The 26,508-nt window shown below is 36.4% G+C and overlaps 1 protein-coding gene across 5 annotated transcripts in view; it reads left to right on the top strand.

Moving 5' to 3' along the window:
• LOC129426544 (RNA-binding Raly-like protein) overlaps positions 1-26,508 on the top strand; it is a 181,600-nt gene that overhangs the window by 92,416 nt on the left and 62,676 nt on the right. For 2 of the 5 annotated variants that reach the window (XM_055182940.2, XM_055182939.2), the window contains exons 2-3: positions 4,893-5,058; positions 12,972-13,234. The exons of 1 other annotated variant lie outside the window; for it this stretch is intronic. In XM_055182940.2, coding sequence (XP_055038915.1) covers positions 5,003-5,058; positions 12,972-13,234 — 319 coding nt within the window. In that variant the 5' untranslated portion in view covers positions 4,893-5,002. The remainder of the gene's footprint in view (positions 1-4,892; positions 5,059-12,971; positions 13,235-26,508) is intronic. 2 more of the 5 variants (XM_055182942.2, XM_055182941.2) reach the window with 1 other exon arrangement.

Genomic DNA, 26,508 nt, shown 5'->3' with positions numbered 1-26,508 from the left:
GGTAACACCTAAAAAATTTTTTTTAACCTAAAGTAAAACTAAAGTGAAATTTGAAGTTAAAAAACCTTACATTTTGTTTTGTAGGTGTTCTGGAGTAATTTTTTAAGTTGATCCAACTTTTCACTTTTTACAGTGTATTTGGCTTTGCCCCCTTAAAGTTGTTTTTATGGAACCATTCAGCCAAAAATGATGGCATTGTGAAACACCTTTATTTTAAGAATATATTAGTGATAATATCTCTCGTGTTGAAATAATAAACATTTACTTATCCCAGGAGCTGATTTTAGTGATTAAGTGTTTGGTATATGGCGGCTGTGACTCAGGACACTGCTCAAATCGCTGTCGCGCCACTTACATAGTTTAACATTTAATAACTAAATCATATTTGTCCCAAATCATTAGCGATTAACATTGGCTGCTAACGTATATTTAGCATTTTGAAGTAGATGCTATCTGACTAAGCTCACGCTATTTAATGTGCACTTCCGGTGTATGATACCTCCGAGTTGTTTTAGACGCGGCACTGCACTTCTCGTATGGTGTGCGACCACCTTTAAAGGGATAGTTCACCCAGAAATTAAAATAATGTCATTAATGACTCACCCTTATGTCGTTCAGGGCTCGTGGGACCTCCGTTCGTCTTCGGAAGCACAGTTTGAGATGTTTTGGATTGAGTCCAGGAGCATTTTACGACTTTATTCAGCATTGTCTTCTCTTCCGTGTCTGTTGTCACATGTTCGAGACTAAAATCACGTGACTGCAGTGACGCGGGTGACGTGTTATCCTCATACATGTTTGCAAAGTTTTCTTTTTCAAACTTACAACGTGCGTCTCCCTCAGACTGTTTACGAAGCTCGGGCGCACAAAAAAAAACAGCTGGGGCGCGCCAGATAACACGTCAGCCGCGTCGTACATCACCCGCGTCACTGCAGTCTCGTGTACACGGGTCACAACAGAACTGGAACAGAAGACGATGCTGAATAGTCTTAATATTTGTTATTTTTGGACAAAATGTATTTTTGATGCTTCAACACATTCTAACTGGACTACTTTGATGATGTATTTATTACCTTCTGGACATGGACAGTATACCATACTTAGATTTTCAATAAAGGGCCAACAAGCTCTCGGACTCAATACAAAACATCCCAAACTGTGTTATGAAGATGAACGGAGATCTTACGAGTTTGGAGTCATTAATGACATTACTTTCATTTTTGGGTGAACAATCCTTCGAAAGTGTTCCGGAGGTTTGCTAGTCACTTAGATTTTAGGTATCAGTCATTGAATATGTCTGTCTGACACACGAAAAATAGTAACAAACATTTAATAAAATTCTGAGTTTTAGAGAGAGTATCATCTTCAGATTTGAAACAGAACATGGTCAGACCTTTGGCTTTATCTGCAGTGCATTTTTAGATTGCTCCAAAGCCAGTTTTATTTAGTTTTTCTTAAAAAAATATTTTTTGAAATGATTAAAAATGTATTATATAAGCTCATTATAGCAACGTTTTTCATTATGACACTAATTAATTTCGACTTCACAAGTGTTAGCTTTAAAAAGAGACCAAACTTATGCTTTTAGTGCAAAGGCTTTATGAACTGTATCTATTTTAGTTTGAATCTATTTAGTTTTTTTTAAAGCGGGGGTTTAGGTTAACAGGTTAAATGCAGCTTAAAATATAATACTTGTAAACCACTAGCCAGGAGCAATATTAAGTGATGCTTCCCTTTAAAGTACCACTGCACAAAAGTAAAGGTTACTTAAAGGGATAGTTCATCAAAAAATGAAAATGGTCTGATCATTTAATTACCCTCAAGTTGTTTCAAACCTGTATAAATGTCTTTGTTTTTGCTGAACTCAAATGAAGATATTTTGAAAAAGGTTAATAACCAAACAGATCTGGGGCACCATTCACTTCCATGGTGTTATTTTTTCCTACTATGCAAGGCAATCGTGCCCCATTTTTCAAAATATATTCCTTTGTATTTAGTAAAACAAAGAAATTTATACAAGGATGTTTAAATGATGTATTTTTTGGTGAACTATCCCTTTAAAGGTTCTTTGTCTGGCTGTGTAGTTCCATAAAGAACCTTTAACATCCACACAAGCTTGCTGTTGCAGAGAAGCTCCTTTGTAGCGAGAAAGCTGCTTCAGACTTATTTTTCATGGAGTGTAATTAACATTTCTTTTGCCAAGTATTTTATCTCATTAGCTTAACAGTAGGCGTCCTGGCACATCGAATTCAACTGATGTGTGGTCACAGGTGTGCACAAGTCACCCGCTTTCCTGCAGCTCCCAACATGGCTAATCTAGCCAGATCTGTCCAGAACCATCCTTTCAATAATGTTTACATGCATACCTCTATACTCAGCTGTATTATGGGTATTTCTGCCAAAGTGTGTAGCACCCCGGGTATTCCGGTAACACTGACGTGATTTTTAACCCTGAATGTAGTCGCTGTGTTGGATTATCACAGAAGGTGCAGAAAACTCGCTCTTCCGTTTCTGTCTGGGCATGATTGTGGGTTTCTTCAGGTGGTCTACTGTTGCGTGGCAGGGTCTCAGCAAAGCCAAACTCACACGTTCACTGAATTGGAAATCACAAGTGGAGGGGTTTCTGAGCTCACAGGTTTTGAAGGTTTTTAAACTTCAACTCTTCTTGAGATACTGTAAGACTTACGGTTACTGGATCTACTGTACCATAAAGAGCTCATACTGTGTGGTTTATATTCTGCTACTGTATTACACACACAGGAACATCATGCACCCATTTTTTTAACAGTGTTAGCCCCTCACACTTAACAATAAAGGTACCAAAGGTTTTTCACAAGTAACAAAGTCAAACAGTACTGTGGTTATGATGTATAATTTTCAGTTTTTGGCAAATTAGCTTTAGAAAGTACGAAGTCTCATACAGACTCAACCTTGACATAATGTTTTAGAGAAAAAAGTTTTTTAAGACCTGCTTACTGTATATTAGGGCTGTGCAAAAAATCGGCTACAATTCTTGTGCGTGTTTAATCAGTAAAGACGGTTCCTTGATTTGTAGTAAATCGGAATCACCTGCTTTCAGATGGAGCGACATTTACTACACAGAGCCATAGTTCACCAAGAAGCTAGGCAAAATCGCATAGATTATCGGAGTTGATTTTCCTAGATTATGAACGCGATTTTGCCTATAACTTCTCTTTAAAATACGGATCTGTGTAGTAAATGCCGCTCCATCTGAATCAGGTGATGGAATTTATTACTAATCAAGGAACCGGCTTTACTGATAAAACACGCATAAGAATCGTAAGCGATTTTTTGCACAGCCCTACTGCATATTAAAATATATATTGCCTTTTGCAGGGGCTAAATTTCCAGGGACAGGGAGACATGCCCCCCACTTCCAAAGTCATTTGTCATGATTTTTTTAACTGCGTGTCATCACGAAGGAGAGTCTGTCTTAACTTAACTTACTTAAAGGGATAGTTCTCCCCAAAAAAATGAAAATAATGTCATTAATGACTCACCCTTATGTCGTTCCAAACTCGTAAGATCTCCGTTCATCTTCGGAAGACAGTTTAAGATGTGTCCGAGAGCTTGTTGCCCCTTCATTGAAAATCTACGTACGGTATACTGTCCATGTCCAGAAAGGTAATAAAAACATCATCGAAGTAGTCCATGTGACATCAGTGGGTCAGTTAGAATGCGTTGAAGCATCAAAAATACATTTTGGTCCAAAAATAACGAAAATTACGACTTTATTCAGCATTGTCTTCACTTCCGCGTCTGTTGTTAAGCGCATGCGCAAGACTAAAGTCACGTGACTGCAGTGACGCGGATGACGTACAACGCGGCTGATGTGTTATCTGATGCGCCCCAGCTGTTTGTTTTTTTTGTGCGCCCGGGCTTCGTTTACAGTCAAAGGAAGACGCACGCTGTAAGTTTGAAAAAAAACTTTGCAAACATGTCTAAAACGTCAGCGGCGTCACTGCAGTCACGTGACTTTAGTCTCGCGCATGCGCAAAGAGAAGACGATGCTGAATAAAGTCCTAATCTTTGTTATTTTTGGACCAAAATGTATATTTGGTGCTTCAACACATTCTAACTGACCCACTGATGTCACATGGACTACTTTGATGATGTTTTTATTACCTTTTTGGACATGGACAGTATACCGTACATAGATTTTCAATGAAGGGTAAACAAGCTCTCGGACTAAATATAAAACATCTTAAACTGTGTTCCGAAAATGAACGGAGGTCTTACGAGTTTGGAACGACATGAGGGTGAGTCATTAATGACATTATTTTCATTTTCAGGTGAACTAACTCAGTTTAACGTAATTATTTCCTGGATTTTTTATCACCATAGTCCCTAAGCGTATGTAAACGCAAGAAATGAGATTCAAATTGAAACATTTTCCCCAATTTTGTGTCCCCCCACTTCTCAAACCAAAGTTACATCCTTTATGCACTGTACATTTTGAGTTGCAACACATTTTTGTAGGTTGTCGCAGAAATAGTAAAAAATGTGAATTTATTATACTGTATGCATTTATTTACAGGTTATTCAAAATGTTTGTGCTGGTAGCGTCATTTAGTACGTTTGCATAGATGCTTTTTTAAATGTTTTCTAAACACTACCCCCATCTGCTATTGATCAGACACACACATAGTCCTGCTCAAATTTACGCCATTGGTTGAGCCATTGTTACGGTTATCAATGTCTTGGATGTTATACATAGCAATGTAGTGCTACACAACCAGAAGTGTTTATCAAAAAGTTTACTTACAAGAAAGATAAAAAGCATATAATTTGTTTTCTTGAGAGGTCAACATTGTGTTTATATACAGAAAATATAGACTGCAACACACTAAATTCACTGCAAACCGTGTTTTCAGACGTGTGGCCAAACCCGGCGCATTACGAAAATATCTCCACAACGGCGAGGCCGACTGAGAATCACCAAACACCTGCCGTGAACGTGGGCCAGCGATCCATCAACTGACAGATGCTGGAAGAAGATCTCCCGCAAATGCTCAGCACAGGAGATTTATCAGATAAGAGGTGCAATTTAACACATCTTTGCTGATTTGTGAATGTTCTCGCTTTTCTGTCCGCTATCATCAGTGCGAGTGCCACTGCAAGGGCTCTAAATAACAGGCAGCTGATTTGCCGTCCGGAGAAGGAGGAGGGGGGAGCGGAGATCTTTGTCCTTCTGCAAGATAGAGGTGGTAAAACCACTAACCTCGCGGCACTGTAATTGGGTCTTGACATCAGTCAGAGGAATGTTCTTAAGGGGACAGATGGTACAGTGGCTGTAGATCTGGTTTTGTTTATTACACCACTTGTTCTCTGTCAAGCTGCTTTTTGGAGTCGGTCACAGTTTATCGTCCCTGAAACCCTCAAGAGCCGTACACCCGGAGGAAAATTGTTTTGCTCTTACAAGCTCGGGAGACTTAATGTTCACCCAAAAATGAAAATTCTGGCAGCGTTTACTCGTCCCTTATGCTGTTGCAAAGCGGCATGACTTTATTTCTTTTTCGCGAGACACGACAGAAGATGAACTGGAAAATGTCCAAAGAAAAAATAACACGGGCATTGGGACTGTCAAGCTTGCGAAATTACCCATAAATACCAAAAACCATAAAAGTGGTCTGTGTGACCATGTTAAATTTCACTTCTTTTAAAGCCATACAGCAGAACTATTGTATGGCGTCAGATGATTAAGAATTTAACACACAAAAGCTAAAAAATATAACAAGGTTTTTCGAACACACATTGTGAGCTGTGCCTGTTACAAACATAAAACATGAAAATGCAATAAAGTGGGTAATTTATTGGTTGTTCTTATAAAACATTACATTGTTTACATCACACTAGGGGAGTTAAGTCATGAATTAGAACAAATACTTGGTAATATAACTTCTCATGGATTTTATTTAATTAAAGGGTGGTTTCCCGGACATCATATTTAACACATTATGGGGTGGTTTCCCAGACAGGGATTATCTTAAAACAGGACTAGGCCTCAGTTTAATCAAATATAACTAACAAACAAGCTTTACTATAAACATTACTTGTGTGCATTTTGATGCAAAATTAAGGGCACTGATGTATTTTAAGACATGGCAGTGCAAGTTGTTTTCAGTTCGGACAGCTCTTACATACATTTTAGTCTAGGACTAATCCCCGTCTGGGAAATCGCCCCTAACTATTTTAAAAATAATGTAGTGAATTGGGTCAATTCAGGCAGATCGGTTAAAATTGATAAAGTTGCCAGCCAGCGCCAGAATTTTTCATGATTTTCACAAAAGTTGAATATAAACAAACAATATATTAAATGAAAGAACAGACCCTCTGCCTTCAAAAAAAAAAAAAAAAAATGTATCCTACCTTCATTAGTTCTCTTTTTATCACCTCTCATTTATGGGTATGTTTCTTCAAAAACACCCAATTTTGAGCAAAAAGCTCGGATAATTCTATTTTTGTGAAGGACTTTTAATAAAGATCAGATGCAGAGCGATCTTTTAACTGGCTTTACTTCCGGGTTGTATAAGTTGCGGAAGCGTTTTCTCTTAATTGACGAGTTATCTCGTCAGTGGCGGGGAAAGAGTTAAAGGCGGAGTCCACGATGTTTGAAAGCCAATGTTGATATTTGAAATCACCTAAACAAACACGCCCCTACCCCAATAGAATCTGGACCTTCTGTTGATAGACCCGCCCCACACATACGCAACCCGGCAAGGATGTCGATTAGTAGATACGCTCCTTAATGCTGATTGGCTATAAGTGTGTTTTGGTAGTCGGCCCGTCTCCTTTTCCAAAGCGTTTTTCAAACATTGTGGACTCCGCCTTTAACTTTTTAGTTTTCAATTGATTGTCTAGGTTTTTTTAATGTTTATGGAAGCATACTTTATTTGACTCATACGTGTACACAGACATTCGATGCATGCACATTGCAACAAAATGCAATGCATCTTCTCCGCTACATAGACTGTAAAAAAACTTTTCTGCCTTAAAAATTTTTGTTAAATCAACTCAGATTTACAAGTCATGTGAACAGAGATGAGTTATCAGAACTTATAAAATATAGTTGAGAAAAGACAACTTAATTTTATAAGTTAAAACAACTCACCTGTAGTTATAACAACTCATCTCTAGTCAAGATAAATAATAGTAAGTTGAAATGACTTGTAAATCCAAGTTGATTCAAAAAAAAATTTTAAGGCAGCAAATTATTTTTTACAGTGTACTACATTTTCCTGTACGCACCTGCACAATCTAAGTGCACGCTCACTGAAATCTGGTGATGCGTGTACAGCGTGCGCATACTATTCTGTTTGTGGACCCTGTATTGTTCGCAGACCCTTGCTTATGCATAAAAACTAAACTGTAATTAGCTTAAAGGGACACTCCACTTTTTTGGATAATAGGCTCATTTTCCAGCTCCCCTAGAGTTAAAAATTGTATCGTTACCGTTTTGGAATCCATTCAGCTGATCTCCGGGTCTGGCGGTACACACTTTAGCATAGCATAGCATCTTCCATTGAATCTGATTAGACACTAAAAAATAACCAAAGAGTTTAGATATTTTACTTATTTAAAACTTGACTCTTCTGTTACTTTGTGTACTAAGACCGACAGAAAATTAAAAGTTGCAATTTTCTAAGCAGATATGACTATGAACTATACTCTCATTCCAGCGAAATAATCAAGGAATTTGCTGCTGTAACATGGCTGCAGCAGGCGCAATGATTTAATACAGCGCCCGAAAATAGTCCCACTGGTAACTTTAAATTTTCCGTCGATCTTAGTACACGATGTAACTACAGAAGAGGCAAGTTTTAAATAGGAAAAATATCAAAACTCTGGTCATTTTTGAGCACGATGCTAATGGTCTAATCAGATTCAATGGATTATGCTAAGCTATGCTAAAAGTGGTACTCTAGACCCAGAGATCGGCTGAATGGATTTCAAAACGGTCAAATGTTTAACTCTAGGAGAGCTGGAAAATAAACCTATTTTCAAAAAAGTGGAGTTTCCCTTTAAGGATAAAAACAAAACACGCATATATTTGCGTCCTTTTGACACCTGATGCAAACTTAAATCATGGATGAGAAGGGAGAAAGTATATAGATGCTTCAACAAGTAACGGTGCCAGTACAACACCTATAATTGTTTATTGGTAGGTCTATTACCTGCCAGTGGTGACAGTTCAAAAAGGTAAACAACACTTTTTTCTGAAGTTTGCATATCTGTAACTCGAGAAGCATAATGATAATTCTGATTCTTAATAAATGTGTCTTGGTATCTTCATTTAAAAGGCCCTATATAAAATCCCATTGGTACAGTATGCTGATCTCAGTGCGGCTCTATGAAGCAAAAAAAGACAACTGTTGGATGATTTCTTTTGTTTTCTGCAAAACATCCATAAAAGAGGATTAGACACTGATGTGAGCTACTATAAATTTTTAAATTGTGACACATACTGATTAAATGTATAGCTTGAAGTCACTTTGAAATTAATAGTGTCCACCAAATGCATAAACATACACGTAAAAAGGGCCGGGGGTGAAGGGTTGTTCTGGAGGGCACACAATTGTTACCTTTACAAATGTATTGCCGCTGATGTCAGTGGCACGGATATCACACACCTCAGCTTAAACCTAAATTTCCATTCGCTCTTCATTAAGTCTCATGGCTGTCTATGAGGAACAATAGATTTTGAGTATTTCTTTCCTATGGGCAAGACTGAAATTGAGAAAGTCACAGATAGACAGTGAGGTCTATAAACGGGTCGTGTCCAACGTAAAGGCCCCTTTGCTGTTTTTACGGCGTGATATTTGGCCGTACTGTGGCTTGGGAAATTACAAGAGGGCATATTTCACTATTCCAATTTCTGTCTTCATGACTGACTGAACACACGAGAGCACGAATGTGTCTGCGAGCACGTGTTTGAATGTGCGAGCCTTCGCCCAGCCTCATTCCCAGAGTGCAGGTAACCTTGGAAACTAATCCTATTTACAGACTATTGAATCTATTATTCAAGCATTTGGTCCCCGAGCTAAATAAATCTAATCTACATTTCTCACAGCTTCAGATTCTGACGGGCGTCACGCAAAAATATCGTGTCATCATATCAGCATATATGATGCACCCTCGGCGTGATATCCAGAGCTCCCCGGGCTTGTGTATTACGCGACAAATATGAAGATGTATTTGGGAAACTCTGTGTGTCGCGTTCGGTCAGCGTGTACGATTCAGTGTGGCTGTTGTCCCGATGGAGCGGCGTGTATATTCTTGTCGTCTTGTGAGAGTAGCTCGTTGACAGCGTGAGAGACAGAACATAATACAACCCTGTCGCAGACAATAGCTTTCACTGTCTCTCTCTCTCTCTGTGTGTGTGTGCATGTGTGATTGGATGACACCCAATAGAAACCCAGCGTCAGTAACGCTGGAATATCTCGCCTCTGTTCTCTAATGTGACTGACTGTGTGTTCAGTGAGTAATACAGACACTGCATAAACCCAAGCTCCTTTTCCTCAGTAACACACACTTTTAACTTATTTTCACCTGTAAACACTTACACTTTAGACATTGACACAAATAAACACTGATCTTTTAGTGAGGACCTCTTAAAGGGATAGTTCATCCAAAAATGAAAATTCTGTCATTATTTACTCGCTTCAAGTTGTTACAAACCTGAATCAATTTCTTTGTTTAGTGGAACACAACAAAGGGGGTTCAGGGACCCTTGGTGGTCCTTGGTGGTATTACTGGGGGTCCTCCAAATACAGGGTTCCCACGGGTCCTTGAAATCCTTGAAAGTTTGTGAATCTGGAGGAAATAATTCAAGGCACTGGAAAGTTTTTGAAAATATACATACATAGATACAGGTCATTGAAAGTGCTTGAATCTATTTTATGCAAGAAGTTTTTTGGGGAAAAATCCATATTATTCCCTGTGTAGTGAAGGATAATATCATAAAATTTCTAGACTTTTAAGCACGCATGCTAAACTGTTTGCTTAAAATTCTTATATCTTCTGTATGCGAATGTTGATTCATACCAAAATGCTTTTTTGCATAGTTGTGTTTGACACATGAAAACGTCTCGGGTTAAGTATGTAACTGTTGTTCGCTGAGAAGGGAACGAGACGCTGCGTTTCCCTTGCTATACTTCCCGCGTCCCTGTAATGCCATCTTTGGCAATATTTCAGATAGCGATATACTTCCTGGCTCCCGCGTCACCCTGTCTTTGTCGTTAAACCTCACCATTGGTTGAATTTGATATAAGCATTCAGACGCACTTAGCCCTGGAGGCGTCCCCAAAGTGTCACTGCAGTGACACAGCACGAGTTCCCTAGAAAGGGAACTGTAACAATGTATCTTAAAAGGTAACACGATGTTACCTTGCTCTCACTTGAAATGTGTCCCCACATTAAGTCCTTGAATTTGAGGATATTCGACCTGGAAAGTCATTGAAAGGGCGTTGAATTTGAAGGTAACTAAGGTGTGGGAACCCTGCAAATATTCTTTGAATGCAAAATATAAAAAAATACAAAAACATATGCAATATAACCATCATAAAAGTATGTAAATCCAGTCTTAATTTGTTTAATGTACTGGCTGTCCTTGGCCCGAAAAAAGGTTGAAGACATCTGATGTAACAGTATTTATTTAGCATACATACCCTACATACGTTACCCTGGGTTATTTTTAACCCAATGCTGGGTAAATATTGGACAGGACACATGCTGTGTATTTATAAATAAACATATTCTGGGTTGTTTTAATGCAATGTTGGGTTGTTTCAACTCATGGTTGGGTTAACAACAACCCAGCATAGGTTTATTTATTGAAAAATTAGTACATTTTCTTTAAAAAAAATCCAGATAATTAAATCACCACCATGTCATCCAAAAGTTGATGTCTTTCTTTGTTCAGTCGAAAAGAAATTATGTTTTTTCAGGATTTTTCTAATTTCAATGGACATTATTGGACCCCAACACTTATCAGTTTAAAAATTGCAGTTTCAAAGGACTCTCAATGATCCCAAACGAGGCATAAGGGTCTTATCTTGGGAAACGATTGTCATTTCTGGTAAGGAAAATAAAAAATATGCACTTTTAAACCACAACTTCTCGTCTTTCTCCGGTCGTGTGATGCGCCAGCGCGACCTCACGTAATACGTCATCACGTCAAGAGGTCACGGATGAAGTATGCGAAACTACGCCCCAGTATTTACAAGTGTGGAGAAAGAGGACTGTTCTGACGTTGTTGTATGTCGAATGATACTAATTAATGTTTTTGTGGCAGTTTATTGTTAAAATGGTCCGCAAATGTGCGTTTCATATATGTAACACGTGACCTTTCCACGTCATTATGCAATTACGTAAGGTTGTGCTGGGTCGTCACAGGACCGGAGATAGACGAGAAGTTGTGGTTTAAAAGTGCATATTTTTTATTTTTCTTGCCAAAAATGACAATTGTTTCACTAGATAAGACCCTTATGCCTCGTTTGAGATCGTTTAGAGTCCTTTGAAACTGCAATTTGAAACTGCATTAAAACTGTTAAATGTTGGGGTCCATTAAAGTCCATTAAAATGAGAAAAAATCCTGGAATGTTTTCCTCATAAAACATAATTTCTTCTGGACTGAACAAAGAAAGACACCAACATTTTGGATGTCATGGTGGTGAGTAAATTATCTGGATTTTTTTTTTAAGAAAATGGACTAATCATTTAACCCAACATGTGTTCTGTCCAATATTTACCCAGAATTGGGTTAAAAATAACCCAATTTAGAGTGTAAATTTATGTATTTACCAGATGCAAATACAGTGCATTCAATATCTTTTTTATTATTGTGTGTGTTGCCCAAGGTTCAAACACATGACCTTTGTGTTGCACACTACACTACCCATTGCGCTACAGGAATAGACCTTCACAGAAACCTGTTTGCATGATAATATTCAAAGCACGTTTGGCAAATATGATTTGGTTGATTCATGTTTGATTATATATGTAAAGCCAAACCTATACACACGTCTCTCTCTCTCACAAGCAGCAGACATTACTCATAAAAATGACACATTCTCACATTTTCCTTGTGTTGGTGGTTCTGAATCTTATAAAAAGATAAATTCATCACCCGATATCATCAATCTTTTCAAAGAGTCAATAGGAAGACGTATATACATCTATGACAAAATATATATCATAAAAAACAATATGCAATAATTTCCTCAAATAGCCATCATGATAAATGATCAAATGTTTTGAAGGTTGAATGAGCCATTTGCTTGTACTGTAGAAAGTTTGGAAAGTTGTAAGCTCAAATTTATGGGACATGGTTGTAATATTTTAAGAGGTTTGTTTTGGTTAAAACTATTATTTTTCAAGTGAATGTATGACTTCATCAGGAAACAGAAGCATTAAGAGCAAAAAGGTTGGCTGTGTACTTGAACAAACACTTCAGAGGATTTCATTGGCTAGCATTTCCCAGATGAACGCCTTGCTGCAATCTGAAAAATCTGAAAAATTTGATTGGATCTTACCTGTTTGGAGCTGTTATAAAACATAGATGATTTATATCTATGAATACAAATTTGACAGAGAATGCTTATATTGCATTGCAGAAATATTTAAGTAATAATATTAGGTTTCATTCACTAATAATTGCTGCAGTTTACAATAAGCATGACTCAATTCATAATGATGTTTTTTTCTGACCAAGTAAAGTATCGTATCATATCAGCCCTAAATGACTTAAACCAGGCCTCATCCAAAAGTTTCTCTTACTTAAAACTAAAACCTGGACATTTATTTACTTTATCAGAAAAACTTATTTTTCTACAAAGCATCTGCTGAATGATGTCGACAAATCATATGATCTTCACTGTTTAGATATTAAAGATATAGAATCGAATAAATGTGCTGAATAAATTGTTGATGTCGTCCTCGCTCATGTTCCACAGGAGAAACATGACGGGAAAGAGTCAGACCAGCAATGTCACCAACAAGAATGACCCACGCTCCCTCAACTCACGGGTCTTCATTGGCAACCTCAACACAGCCATCGTGAAGAAGACCGACATCGAGGTCATCTTCGCCAAGTACGGCAAGATCGTGGGCTGTTCGGTGCATAAGGGTTACGCTTTCGTCCAGTACATAAGCGAACGGAACGCACGGGCGGCCGTGGCAGGCGAGAACGCCAGGATTATCGCAGGACAACCCCTCGGTGAGTCTTTTTAGCTTTACCAAAGCTGCGTTATGTTCAACAAAACGATTTTTGCTCAGCTCTGTCGGACTGACTGACTGACGTTCACAGGGACCCGTGTTGCCTGAGGCGGATTCAAAGCGCTTTTCATTTCACTTGTGATTCTTGGACATGCAAAGTGGTTTTTTTCATTTTTCTGACAGTTTGGAGGAAAGACGGGCGTTCTGTGACCGTGTCATAGTGTGAAAATATTTTTGCCTTTATTGTGGCTTATAGTGTTGAAGCGCTGAAATGGATTTGATGGACTGATTTAACTTTTTATTTCATTTTACAAAAACACTTCCATCATTATTATTTTAAAATATAAATATGGCAAAATATAAAATAGTTTTTCAACCCATGATTGGGTAAAATATTGACAAGCAACCCAGATAAAATATTAAATAATCCAGCATTTTTAGAGTGATGAATCAAATTTTAATTTAAGAGTTAAATTTTCATAATGTAACTTTTAAAACTCCAAACTTTTTCAAAAGGTCCAAAATATGATGATGAGCTCATTGGTTTGTAATTCAACATATGCTGGGTTGTTTCAACCCAAAATGCTGGGTTGTTGGGTCAATGTAAAGATTTTTTGGGTTAATTTAATTCAACGGCTGGGCTCGTCCCTTTCTGACCCAACGCTGGTTTTCAGAGTATACATTTAAGTCTTTCCCTGCCAGTGTTTTTTTTTTTTTTAAAGTTGGCAGCCAGCCCCAGAATTTTTGTGATTTTCACAAATGTTTAATGCCTTCCAGAAAATTTTCTTTTTTAAATGTTGTACCATAAACATCAATATATCAAATGAGAGAACCAACCATCTGCTTTCAAACAAAAAAAAATGTTTCATCCTATCTTTTTTTGTTCTCTTTTATCATCTTACAAATATGGGTAGGTTTCTTAAAAAAATACCAAATTTTAAGCAAAAAGCTGATATAATTGCATTTTTGTAAAAGATTTTTGTTAGAGATCAGATTCAGAGCGATAATCAAATCATACATACTCGTCATTGGCAGAGAAGCGCTTTCTCTTAACTGAAGAGATAACTCGTCAATGGCGGGGAAATAATACACAAACATATTATTATCTAATGCATATGTCAGTGACATCTATTCAATTTTTAAAACATGAGCAGTAATAGTAAGAACACTATTATATTCCCAAGCATTGGAATTAACAATAAGAAAACAAGGGAAATCCACTAAATCCTGTGCTGTTTCAGGATCTGCATACCCAGCTAGTATTGACAATACAACAGCAAAAATGGACCATGTCATTTTAAGGGTCAGAGAAAGGGTTAATAATGGTCATAAAAGTTAGAATAATAAACACATTGATATTAACCCTTAGACATATAGGTAATATGTCTAAAGGGTTTGTGTAATCAACATTCAGTCATTTTGTTGTAACTCTCATGTATCTAACCTCCCGGGACCGATGGTATATTTAAAGAGGAGACATAACTAAAGACTTCCTTTTCTTTCCATCCTTGTACCCTTGGCCTGTTTCAAAAACTAGTTTTTTTGTTTGCATTGAGAGACATTTAATATATAATGTGAAATATAGTTAGGGGACTCTCATTGGGAATGGCCACAGAGGGCCTGCTAACATCTCATTTTTCAGGCTGTAAACATGTGCAACCACACCACGATTGGGGATTTCTGCTAATGAGGGTTTTTGTTATTAGTCAACAATGAAATCAAAATTGACCCAATTTACCGTCTTAACATGTCCTTGGTCTTATGGCGAGGGATTCATCCGTGCATGTTATTCCAAAGAGAAAATCTGTTTTCATAACTCGCTTCATCTTTCTAGCAGCTTTACTTTGAAGCCCTTTTATTATTCGACCCCTGCTCTCCAGCCACCTGCCACATACAGATACTTTTCACAATCTGCCCTATATTTTTCTCATTGTTATTCATGAACATACCTTTTACAATGTAAGCACAGATTGATCATAATTTAAATGATGTTTCTTAACTTTTGATGCATTTTGGCCCAACAGTGGCGTTTTGGGGTCCTGATAATTCATGATATAAATAGTGCTAATTCATCACTTTTGTTTGCGTAAGCGACAATGCAAATATGTAAAACAGTGATGTCATGCGCATGTGCATTACGTGTTAGTCACATGCAAGTACTTTACTGTACAACCAAAACAGCAATGGCGGCCTACAGGACTGTGCTTGTGCTACAAGATACTGATTTAATAACGCTTCTCCAACAGTTTCCAAAAAATCACCGCTTTATAGTCCAGGGTCACTTGTAGAGGTGTAAATCAGTTCATTACAATGCAATACAGTATTGATTTTCTCCACCAGCGATGTAATATTTGCTGATACATCAAACACTTATTCGATGCAATTACGATTTGGTTCGATTAATTTATCGTTTTATATTGCGTGAACAGTTAAGTTTTGAATAGTTTACAAATGCTACAAAAATCTATTATATTAACGTTGAATTAAACTTTTTGAGAATATCACGGTTCCAATTGGAACATTTACAACAAAAAAACTATAAAAAAATACAGTTTTTTAATAAAGAAAAATGAATAATGAGGAGCAAAATGTCACATAAAATCAGGCTTATATATGATGGTAACAGATAAAGTATTACAGTAATACATGGTACTGTAATATTACACAACGTTCAAAAGCACAAAACCTACGTTTTATACATTTAAATAGAGGCTGAAGTGTAAAATGTAAATGTATTTGCAAAATTTAATCATAGCATTATTATGTTTTTACAGCTACAAAAACTTAAAATATTAACAAATCTTTTATACCATAAAGATTGCTTAATAATTTCCCTTTAACCATTTCATCGATAATGTTACCACCCTAACCCTACCCCAAACCTTACTCTAAACACAAACCCTTTTTATACAAAAATGTAAAAATATGTAATTTATTCCTTTTATATTCTGCAACGTAGTGAAAAGAAATATGTAGGAATTTTTTGTAGTAACAATAATAATAAATTATAATAACGAATAAATAAAATTAACATCTTTTTGTGAATTTATGTTGTGTTTTGATGTAATTATTGTTGCATAGAAGAAGACTGCACAGAAGAAAACGCGTTTTGTGTGTCATCATGGCAAACAAACTAAATATTACAAAATGGTTAAATGATTACAGAAATGTTAATCATTTTAAGGTTTTAAAGTGTAGTTTTGTTTTATATTGTGTTATTTTCTGAAAGTCAATTCATTAGGTAAACGAGTAAACTTAAAGGCGGAGTCCATGATGTTTGAAAGCCAATGTTGATATTTGAAATCACCTAAACAAACACGCCCCTACCCCAATAGAATCTGGACCTTCTGTTGATAGACCCGCCCCACACATACGCAACCCGGCATTTGATTTGATTTGATTGGCTATAAGTGTGTTTTGGTAGTGGGCCCGTCTCCTTTTCCAATGCGTTTTTCAAACATCGTGGACTCCGCCTTTAAAAAAAACCTAAACTAATGAGTAAAAAATAAAGTAAAAAAATAAGTCAGAAAATATGACTGAAAACATGTCATTAATATGAATAAGAAACGCCAATGCCGCTATTCATTTTAATATTTATGAATATAAATACATACAAATCTGTCTGTATGTAAAGCTGTTAACACGTAAATAATTAACGTATTAGTCCTTTCAATACATCGATATTATACGTTTTAGTGTGTATAAGTAAATGTACGTGTGGTACAACTACACTTTATGTAAAAATACATACGTATTCTCATGAGATCATGTTGGACAGTCACTGAGGTAGTTGTAGAAAAATAAAATTGAAAAATAAATTAATATAAAAAATAAAGCTGTAAAACCTAAAGCATTTGATATGTCACACAACTTTAGATCTAACAGTCAAACAATCAATTTGTTGCTGCAATGCATTCATTTGCTGATGCTATAGCAGACAAAAATGCACGCTTTGGCGGAAATGCGTTGATGGACATTATGTCAAGGAGTGAGGATGTTGAAAGTACCTCATATTGATATTTTATGTGTGGCATTGATGCATCGTATCATTAGAAATATAATCGATGTATCGTTACACCCCTAATTTGTAGTAATAAACCCACCTCATCGTCCATCTTTACAAAATCGCTTGTTGCTCTCAATTGTTTGTATTTATCATTCTGTTCAAGAATGTGTATGTGTGCTGGCACGAAATGTTTCTTTACAAAGTCACATCGCCAACTACTGGAATTGCATGCATAATACAGCGCTTTTAGTCATTAAGCAGATGTGAATGTGACAACAAAGGACTTGAACTTTTTGGCTTGGGCCATACTGTAGCTTGAAAACTGATATTGATGCACTGCAAGTAAAGTATTTTAATCTTGACATGCCATTTAGGCCCAAGTCTTTGTCCGGCTTGTAAAATGTTCCTATCCCACACACCCATTATTTCCTGCTCTGAAATACGTCACAAAAACAACTCTTAAAGTGTGAAACAACAATATGCCATTTTACAAAACACTGTAGATCATCACATAAGTAATATGGATTAAAGGCAAAGCTTTTATAAGGTCTACTGTTCCGAAATGACTATGCAGGGATGATTTTTGGGTCTATCTCAACCCGGTTCTGTCAGCAGCGCAACGATCCTGGTCTCGTTCCTAATCTCCTCGTACTGCAGGCATTTGAGTAATGTGTAAATGCTGATATACTCCTGGCCAAGCAACGAAGGCCAATTCCTTCATTACCACAGGTCTGCACTACACTCCCCCAACCTGACCTGGCTATAGCCTAATGGAAACTAGTCAAACGCTGCAGATACAATCACTCTGCTCGGCAGCGATAACACACGACTCGCTCTCCTTTAGGTGTAACAACGACATCAGAAGGCCATGCAGGATGTTACATATTAATGTTGCCGAGCACTTCTGACTGATAAGCAGAAAGGAAATACACAGGAATCGTCTGGCACCTTCACACACATAGTATTTCCTTTTTCAATGCATGGGGCAATGATCCCGCGTTATTTCAGGACAAAAAGTTTGGGATTCGTTTTAGGAAACCAACTAATACTAATGCAATGTCGGCCAGTATTGATGTCATAAAAATTTGATTTATTGGTGTACTGTTAGAAATTAAATTATAAGCACGTTTTATCACACCTGCCAACCTGCACATAAATTAAGAAAATCTTTAGTTTATTTAAAGATAGGTTTATGTAATGTTTGGTGGTTTGATTTTAGCATTTTTATAATACAATACAAATGAAACCATTTAATGTTACGGACCACTATTAAAGGCAAACACCACCGTTTTCTCATATTTTACTATGTTCTTACCTCAACTTAGAAGAATGAGTACATACCTATTTTATTTCAATGCGTGCACTTAATCTTTGTACAGCTCGTCGTAAATCTGTTAGCATTTAGCCTAGCCCCATTCATTCCTTAGGATCCAAACAGGGATGAATTTAGAAGCCACCAAACACTTCCATGTTTTCCCTGTTTAAAGACTGTTACATGAGTAGTTACACGAGTAAGTATGGTGGCACAAAATAAAACAGATTTTTTTAAGCGGATAAAGGAGAACTATATTGTATGGCGGAAGAGCACTATTTTTGCAGCTTATCTATCTTTGACATCGGGCGCAATAACATTGACTGAAGTTTGAGCGAGAGGGGGAGTAGTCAGGAGTGATGATGTTACTGTTCGCCAGAGGTTGGGTTTGGTGGCTTCTAAATTCATCCCTGTTTGGATCCTAAGGAATGAATGGGGCTAGGCTAAATGCTAACACATTCAAGATGCGCCATGCAAAGACGAAGTGCACGCATTGAATAAAGATAGGTATGTACTAATTTGTCTAAATTGAGGTAAGAACTAGGGGTGTAACGATTCATCGTGCAAATGCGCGTTTTCTCAATGAATGAATTTGAATGAATTACGGTAAAATCCTGGCACATCCGAACGCCAGAGGGCGCTCCCGTGCAGAAACTCCCTTTGTGCCACACAAGAAGTAGCATTACAAACGCTATTCCAGGAAATGTCTACACATGAATATTTATACGCTGTTCTTCAAATTGTTTCAGGTATTTTCATGATGATAAATAATATTTTGAATGATTTTGTTTAACGAGTGTTGCTTTTTCAAATGCACGTTATAAACGACTCCGACTCATAATGATTTTAGATTGATAAGGACTTCCTACTGACCAAATGCCGTAATACAGGCACAAGCTGTGTATAAAACGAAGAATCGCAGCCTTGCGATTCAGAATCGATTTCAGACATTCAGGCATTTTAATGAGGACCGCGATTGAATCGTGATTGAATCGTTACATCCCTAGTAAGAACATAGTAAAATATTGTAAAACTGTGGTGTTTTCCTTTAAAGAAATAATTTGTAAGGAATAATTGACTCCGGTCCTTTGAATTATAAGAAAATAATGCACACCCAAGGTGCAATGCGGCACAACGCAAAGCGGAGTGCGGGTGTGCATTATTTTCAAATAATTCAAAGGACCGGAGTCAATTATTCCTCTTATACCACGGTTACCACAAACATTGCTCTGGTGCCTATTTTTAAGACATTTGAAAAGTTAGGTGTGCGGTTATCATAAATTAATGCATACCCACGGAACATTTCTCAGCCAATCAGAATACAGCATTCAACAGACCCGTGGTATAAAGTCAAATAATCAACATTTTGTCATATTTTGCTCACTATCAAGTTGTTACAAAGCTGTATCATTGTCTTTGTTCTGCTGAACATATTTTGAGCAATGTTTGTAACCAAACTGTTTTGAGCACCATTGACTTCCATAGTATTTTTCTTTCCTACTATGGAAGCCTATGGTGCTCTTGTTTCCTGCTTGATTACAAATATCTTCAAAGAAATGTATACAGGTTTGTAACAACATGAGCGTGAACTGTCCCTTTAAAAAAATGGTGCTTCTTTGCCATTGAAGAACCACTTTTGGTTGCTTGGTTTCTAAAGCACCATTAACATCTGAAGAACCTTTCTGTTTCACAAAATTCAAGTTCTTTGTAGTGAAAAAAAAAAGTTCTTTAGATCAGTGGTTTTCAAACTGGGGGCCCGCGAGATGGTGCCAGGGGGGCCCCAGTTTTATAACATTTTATGTAATACATTAATTTATCATGAATTCTGTGCAATTAAACCTAAAAAAATAAGGCTACTAACCAAAAGCACTACTTTTTTGTATAATTTAATGGTTTTTTTAATTAAAATGTTGAGTTTTAGAACAGTTTTTTGTCACAAATTTTCTTTGGGGGACCGCGAAGGAATGCATCGTACACAAGGGGGGCCGCACACTGAAAAAGTTTGGGAACCACTGCTTAAGGTATAAAGGTATAAAATAAATGGTTCTTTTAAAAACTGTGAATGGTTCTTTGAGGAACCAAAATGGTTCTTGTTTGGCATTGCTGTAAAGATTCTTTTGTTGTATTTTTATTTTAAAGATTTGATTTAATTAAACAAATTGGCAAGTTACTGTTTTATTTACTCACGATTTCCACTCAGATTGGCACTTGTTGAGCTTTATTTTTGGCCTTGGTAAAGGCCTTATTGAAACGTACTTATTGAAACATATGTGTGTGTGGGTGTGCAAGAGACGAGCAATGTAAGAGACAGACAGAAATACAGACAGACCACAATACAAAAAAAAAGAAAATGCTGGCTGTCGGCATTCACGCGTTCTCATATGTGACACTCCATCTGTGCGTTTGGTCCAAAATAGTCAGCTGAATCTATAATATTTTCATCACTTTAAAGGTCAGATAAAGGTCGGTATTGCTGAAAGCCATTTCTGCCATTATGATCAGATGATGTGCAAAGCGGAGGGGAAAATAAATTCCTGATTGCCAATTAAATCCACCCTCAGTCTCATCGTACAGAGCTGACATCTTTTATTAGCATGGCTGAGACCTGCGGTCTCTTCTGCTGAGGCTGCTGGACGCCAGCCAGTGGTGTCTAACAATTTCTACCGAGCAATTGTCATTTCGAACTGTCATTGAATTGATCATTGTAATACCAATTTAGCAGAAAGGTGGTGATTAATCAGGAAGCTTCGCTGTAGAAAACACTGCCCTTTTAATCTGCAAACAACAGTCCTGTCAGGAGCTGGCCAGTGTGATATTGTATTTGAGTCATTTTTATATCATTGAACTTAGTTATTTTTGATTTAAAGGGGACATTTCACAAGACGTTTTTAAGATGTCAAATAAATCTTTGGTGTCCCCTGAGCATGTATGTAAAGTTTTAGCTCAACATAACATACAGATAATTTATTACAGCATGTTAAAATTGCCACTTTTAGGGGTGTGGAAAAATGTGCTGTTTTGGCTGTGTTCTTTAAATGCAAATGAGCTGATCTCTTCACTAAATTGTAGTGTAATGGTTGGATAGTGCTGATTAAGGGGCGGTATTATCCCCTTCTGACATCACAAGGGGAGCCAGATTTCAATTAGCTATTTTCTCACATGCTTGCAGAGAATGGTTTACCAAAACTAAGTTACTAGGTTGATCTTTTTCACATTTTCTAGGTTGATAGAAGCACTGGAGACCCAATTATAGGACTTAAGCACAGAAAAAGTCAGATTTTCATGATATGTCCCTTTAAAATTTAAAACTGTTGTTTTTTTACTAAACAATTTTGTGTTGGGTCTTTTTAAAGTTGCATATCATAACTTTTCAGTTAAAAAAATACAAATTTTGTTGTTGTTATGTAAATGAATACATCTCCTTACTACCCCAATTGCACACAATCACACTGAATAGTGCTGCCTGTGCATTATCCCGCTTTTTACACGGCTATTTATCACATAATTAAGGTAAGGAACATTAAATATCGATATGAACAGGGAAACCGATTTACTTTTGGTTTTAAGATAAGATAAGACAAGACTTTCAAATGTCACAAACACACTATTTGGTGTAATCATTTGTAAATATAATGTCATTTATGTTATTAAAATACATAGGTTTTTTGTGTAATATTAAACTGTCAAAATGATTTGCAGCATCCGGGTTACCGTGTGTTATCAGTTTTGAGCCATTGTTATCTGGAAATAACAAACCTGCAAATGTTTCGATTGGCCAATCAGAATCAAGCAGTCCAAAAAGCTGTGTAATAAATAAGGAATAATTGACGGCAGGCTATTAAATTATTTAAAAATCATGCACACCCATGGTGGTGATGTGTCACGCGAAGCGGAGTGTGCATTATTTTCAAATAATTTAAAGGACCGGAGTCAATTATTCCCCTTATACCACGGATACCACATAGATTGCCCTGGGGGTTATTTTAAGAAATCTGGCAGGTCAGGTGTGTGTTTTTTAATAATAATACATACCTGTGGAACATTTCTCAATCAGTCAAAATAAAGCATTCACAGGCTCGTGGTATAATGATTTATAATTTGCCTGATCAGGTCAGATTTCACAGGAAATATAATTAGAACTTTTTGAACTTATTACGTGATAATGTCACGTCCTTATATAGACAGAAGAGGTTCCAGCCACTATGTCACGTCTGTGCTGTTATATTGTATAATTTAGTGAAGATTTAAAGGAACAGTATGTACGATTGTGGCCAAAACTGGTATTGCAATCACAAAACTTGTGGCTAAAACTGGTATTGCAATCACACAACTGGTGGTCAATATACAAAAAGACAACATAAACATCAGTTGAGGGCTGCAACTCCACTTTTTAAATGACAATATCCTGGCCATCCCACTGTTGTCAGTGATATAAGGATTTGAAATGAAAATGATTTCTTAATGTCTAGTGACATATCAGGGCCATTTTATGATTAATTGATATAAATTTCTTACATACTGTTCCTTTCATATTTAATAGTATAATAAGGTCTCTGTCCACACCTTTTCATTTAAAGTCGCCATGAAAATAAAATGAAAAACATTTGTTTTGGATAGGGCTGTCAAAAGATTAATGGTGATTAACCGCATACAAAATAAAAGTTTGTGTTTGCATAATATATTTGCATATGTATTGTGTGTAATTATTATGTATATAATAAACACACATACATTTAAGCATTTTTAAAAAACATGTTATTTATGTATATATTTTTAAATGTGTATATATAAATTAAATATATAAAAATCTAAATAAATATATATACATGCATGTTTGTGTATTTATATATACAAAATAATTACACACAGTGCACACATATATATTATGCAAAAACAAACTTTTATTTTGTATGCGATTAATCACAATTAATCTTTTGACAGCCCTGGTTTTGGAATATTGTGGGGGTTTTTTTACACATCTTTGAGCTTCATTATTTTTTAAAAATAAATGTGGCCTCATAATCTTTAATTAAAAACACAAATCTTCTCCCCTCCTGAAAATGATATCTCTTTACTCCCGACGGGGTCCGGGAGAAGATCACTGCGATTAGCAATTAGCAACACGACCCAACTTCAAATGATCCAATCAGATCTCGATGGACAAATTCATATTCAGCCCTGCCTTATTTAATTTAAGAAACCGTGTTTCACTCGGATATACGTCACAATGTGGAAAATAAGGCAATTGCTACTTCCATTTCAAGGCGACGTTAACATGGAATTGATATGTTTATCAATTAAAGAAAATTGTTTATAGGATCCGAAAGTTAAAAGACTTGTGATTTTTCTTCCAGAAGTTAAACTATACACATGCATATTTGATAATGTTGATAAGAATACCTGTGATGACACATCAACAGCCTTGTAGAATCCATATGTATGCAACATATTTGTAAATATTATTCATTAAATGTATTATTATTATTATTATTATTAATTTTTTTACATTTGTGTTTTCTAGTATTGCTGTTGGTGCTATTTTATGTAAGCCTTTGTAAGTTGGGGTTTAGCCACCTGCTATGTCATGCCTAAAAACAACCCATTACTATTGTTAAATCATTGCATCTGTTGTGGCTTATTACTTCATCCTAAAATATACTCCTACTGTAGATACAAAACACATCTTATGGCTCTAATAGTAGTTTTAGTACTTCAACAGATGGCAGGAGACAGAGTTTGCTGTTTTCAGATTATAAACAACCATTTTAAAAACAGCCACATCCAAATTCATTTTGATTATGTACAGCTTTGTAATTTTCATTTCTTCATCGATTCTACATATAATTTTGTCCTGAGCATTACATTTCGCTTTTAGCAGACACTGTTATTAAAAGCTGGATACACTACTGTATAAATGTCACATGGTATTAAAATCTAACATAATTACAAATGATTATATAATTTTAAAAACATTATCATTAAATGTCATCCTTCTGTTTGAAGAGAATGAACAAAACAATTAGCAAAAATAATGTTATAACACTAATAGGATCTCAAATAATTAACCATTCAGCATCCAGGATCAAAATTTGCATTATCACAGATACACAGATCAAACAAGGGTTTAGTTTTTTTAGATATACTGAAGCCCATTCTGGAGTTCTGTCCCGAAATTACCTTCACCACGGGAGTGCTCATTTTCGAGTCAGGTATGTGCTGCTGTACAGCATCTAGGTTGAGATGTTGGAGAGACATTTCATGCCCTGCCAAGCCTCATGTTTTGTCTCTTTCCCTCACTTTCTTTTTGCTCGCTGTACTTGCATGCAAGATATTCGAGAGAGAGGAAAAGAGATATCTGCATTCAGATCCCGAGACTCATCTTGTTCATTCCCTCTTTTTGTTTCCTGGGAGATAAAAGTTCATGTTCCACATTCTGATTAATTATAAATGGGAGTTTATAAGCCTGCATTTGCAATTCTGGCTTTGTTCTCTCTTTGAAAACTGGCTTGTGTCTGAATTCTAGACTGAGTTTTCGCCGAAAAACAAGATAAATAACCCATCGACACACTCCACCACACAATCCGATGACATTAAAACGATTATTTACCACGACAGTCGTTTGATTGTCAGTACGTTTTGATCCGATATTTCTTACATATCTTAAACCCTTACAGTATGTAGCAGCTCAATATGTGTAGCCTGGCATTGAAAGGAGTCTCACACAGGCTTTTACACAACCCTGGGTTATGAAGTTTTTTATTTTTATTTAATTCTGTTCCCGTTCACTAAGCTGGTCTGTCTAGAGGACTATAAAAAATCAACCTCATAGAGAACGGAGCTGGGGAGCGGGGAATATTTACAGCTAGAGGGCAAATCTCATTACGATCAGATCTTTAACAGGTTCGGGTACATCACAGTCTATTCAGCCATATTCGACGTAAAGAAGCCTCGTTCCAGGTAAAGCTGGTTTATTATCGCAATATAGACTTCAGAGTAAAGAAATCGCTCTTCCGGTAAGCAAATTTTTGGTCTCGCAATTTACTGCGAATGAACGGAGACAAACCTGTGTCCGGATTTGCCATGGCAACCACAGAGGATTATAATTATGCCTTTTCTTTACCTAGAGCCTTCCCACAATGCTCTGCTTTAAAGGCCAAAACAGGTCAGTACACGTCTAGAAATGACAGAGTAGCTTATGTGTCAATTTTGCGATGGGAAATTCAGATAAAGCTATTTTTTCCAAAGTGGGGTCAGAGAGAGTCCTCAATGAAGGTCTGCTTTAATGGTCTAAAATTCACAAGGCAGAACCTTTTTTTTTTTTTCGCAAATTGCATGATAATTTAGATAGTGTAAGGGAATATGCCGTCAAAATTTCAGCTAATTGTTATAATACTAAACGAATGGTAAAAATAGAGTATGAAATGTCGGTGCTGTTAACTCTTCATAATGAGGGCAGGCGTACAAAGTGTTCACAAAGTTTTTTTTTTATTCATTCATAAATGGTTTTCATATAATGAATGCTTGTAATAATGTACGCTGAGATGAATCTCCAGATTCATCTCAGGCCAAATATATTAAGAGTGGCCTAAAAAAGCTGTTTAATTATAGATGGAGCTGTCTTCTAATATTGGCCAACATATTAACATCAAATTATTACCAGAATGGCCTACCACCCTCCAGAATGATGCTGCATTCAAATTGTTAAAGGGATAGTTCACCCAAAAATGAAAATAATGTAATTAATGACTCACCCTCATGTCGTTCCAAACTCATAAGACCTTAAACACAGTTTAAGATGTTTTATATTTAGTCCGAGAGCTTGTTGACCCTTCATTGAAAATCTACGTACGCTATACTGTCCATGTCCAAAAAAGGTAATAAAAACATAATCAAAGTAGTCCATGTGTTGAAGCATCGAAAATACATTTTGGTCCAAAAATAACAAAAATTACGACTT

The sequence above is a fragment of the Misgurnus anguillicaudatus genome, chromosome 25 (assembly GCF_027580225.2).
Source record: "Misgurnus anguillicaudatus chromosome 25, ASM2758022v2, whole genome shotgun sequence".
Classification (NCBI taxonomy): Eukaryota; Metazoa; Chordata; class Actinopteri; order Cypriniformes; family Cobitidae; genus Misgurnus; species Misgurnus anguillicaudatus.
This window is presented reverse-complemented; position numbering and strand designations above follow the sequence as displayed.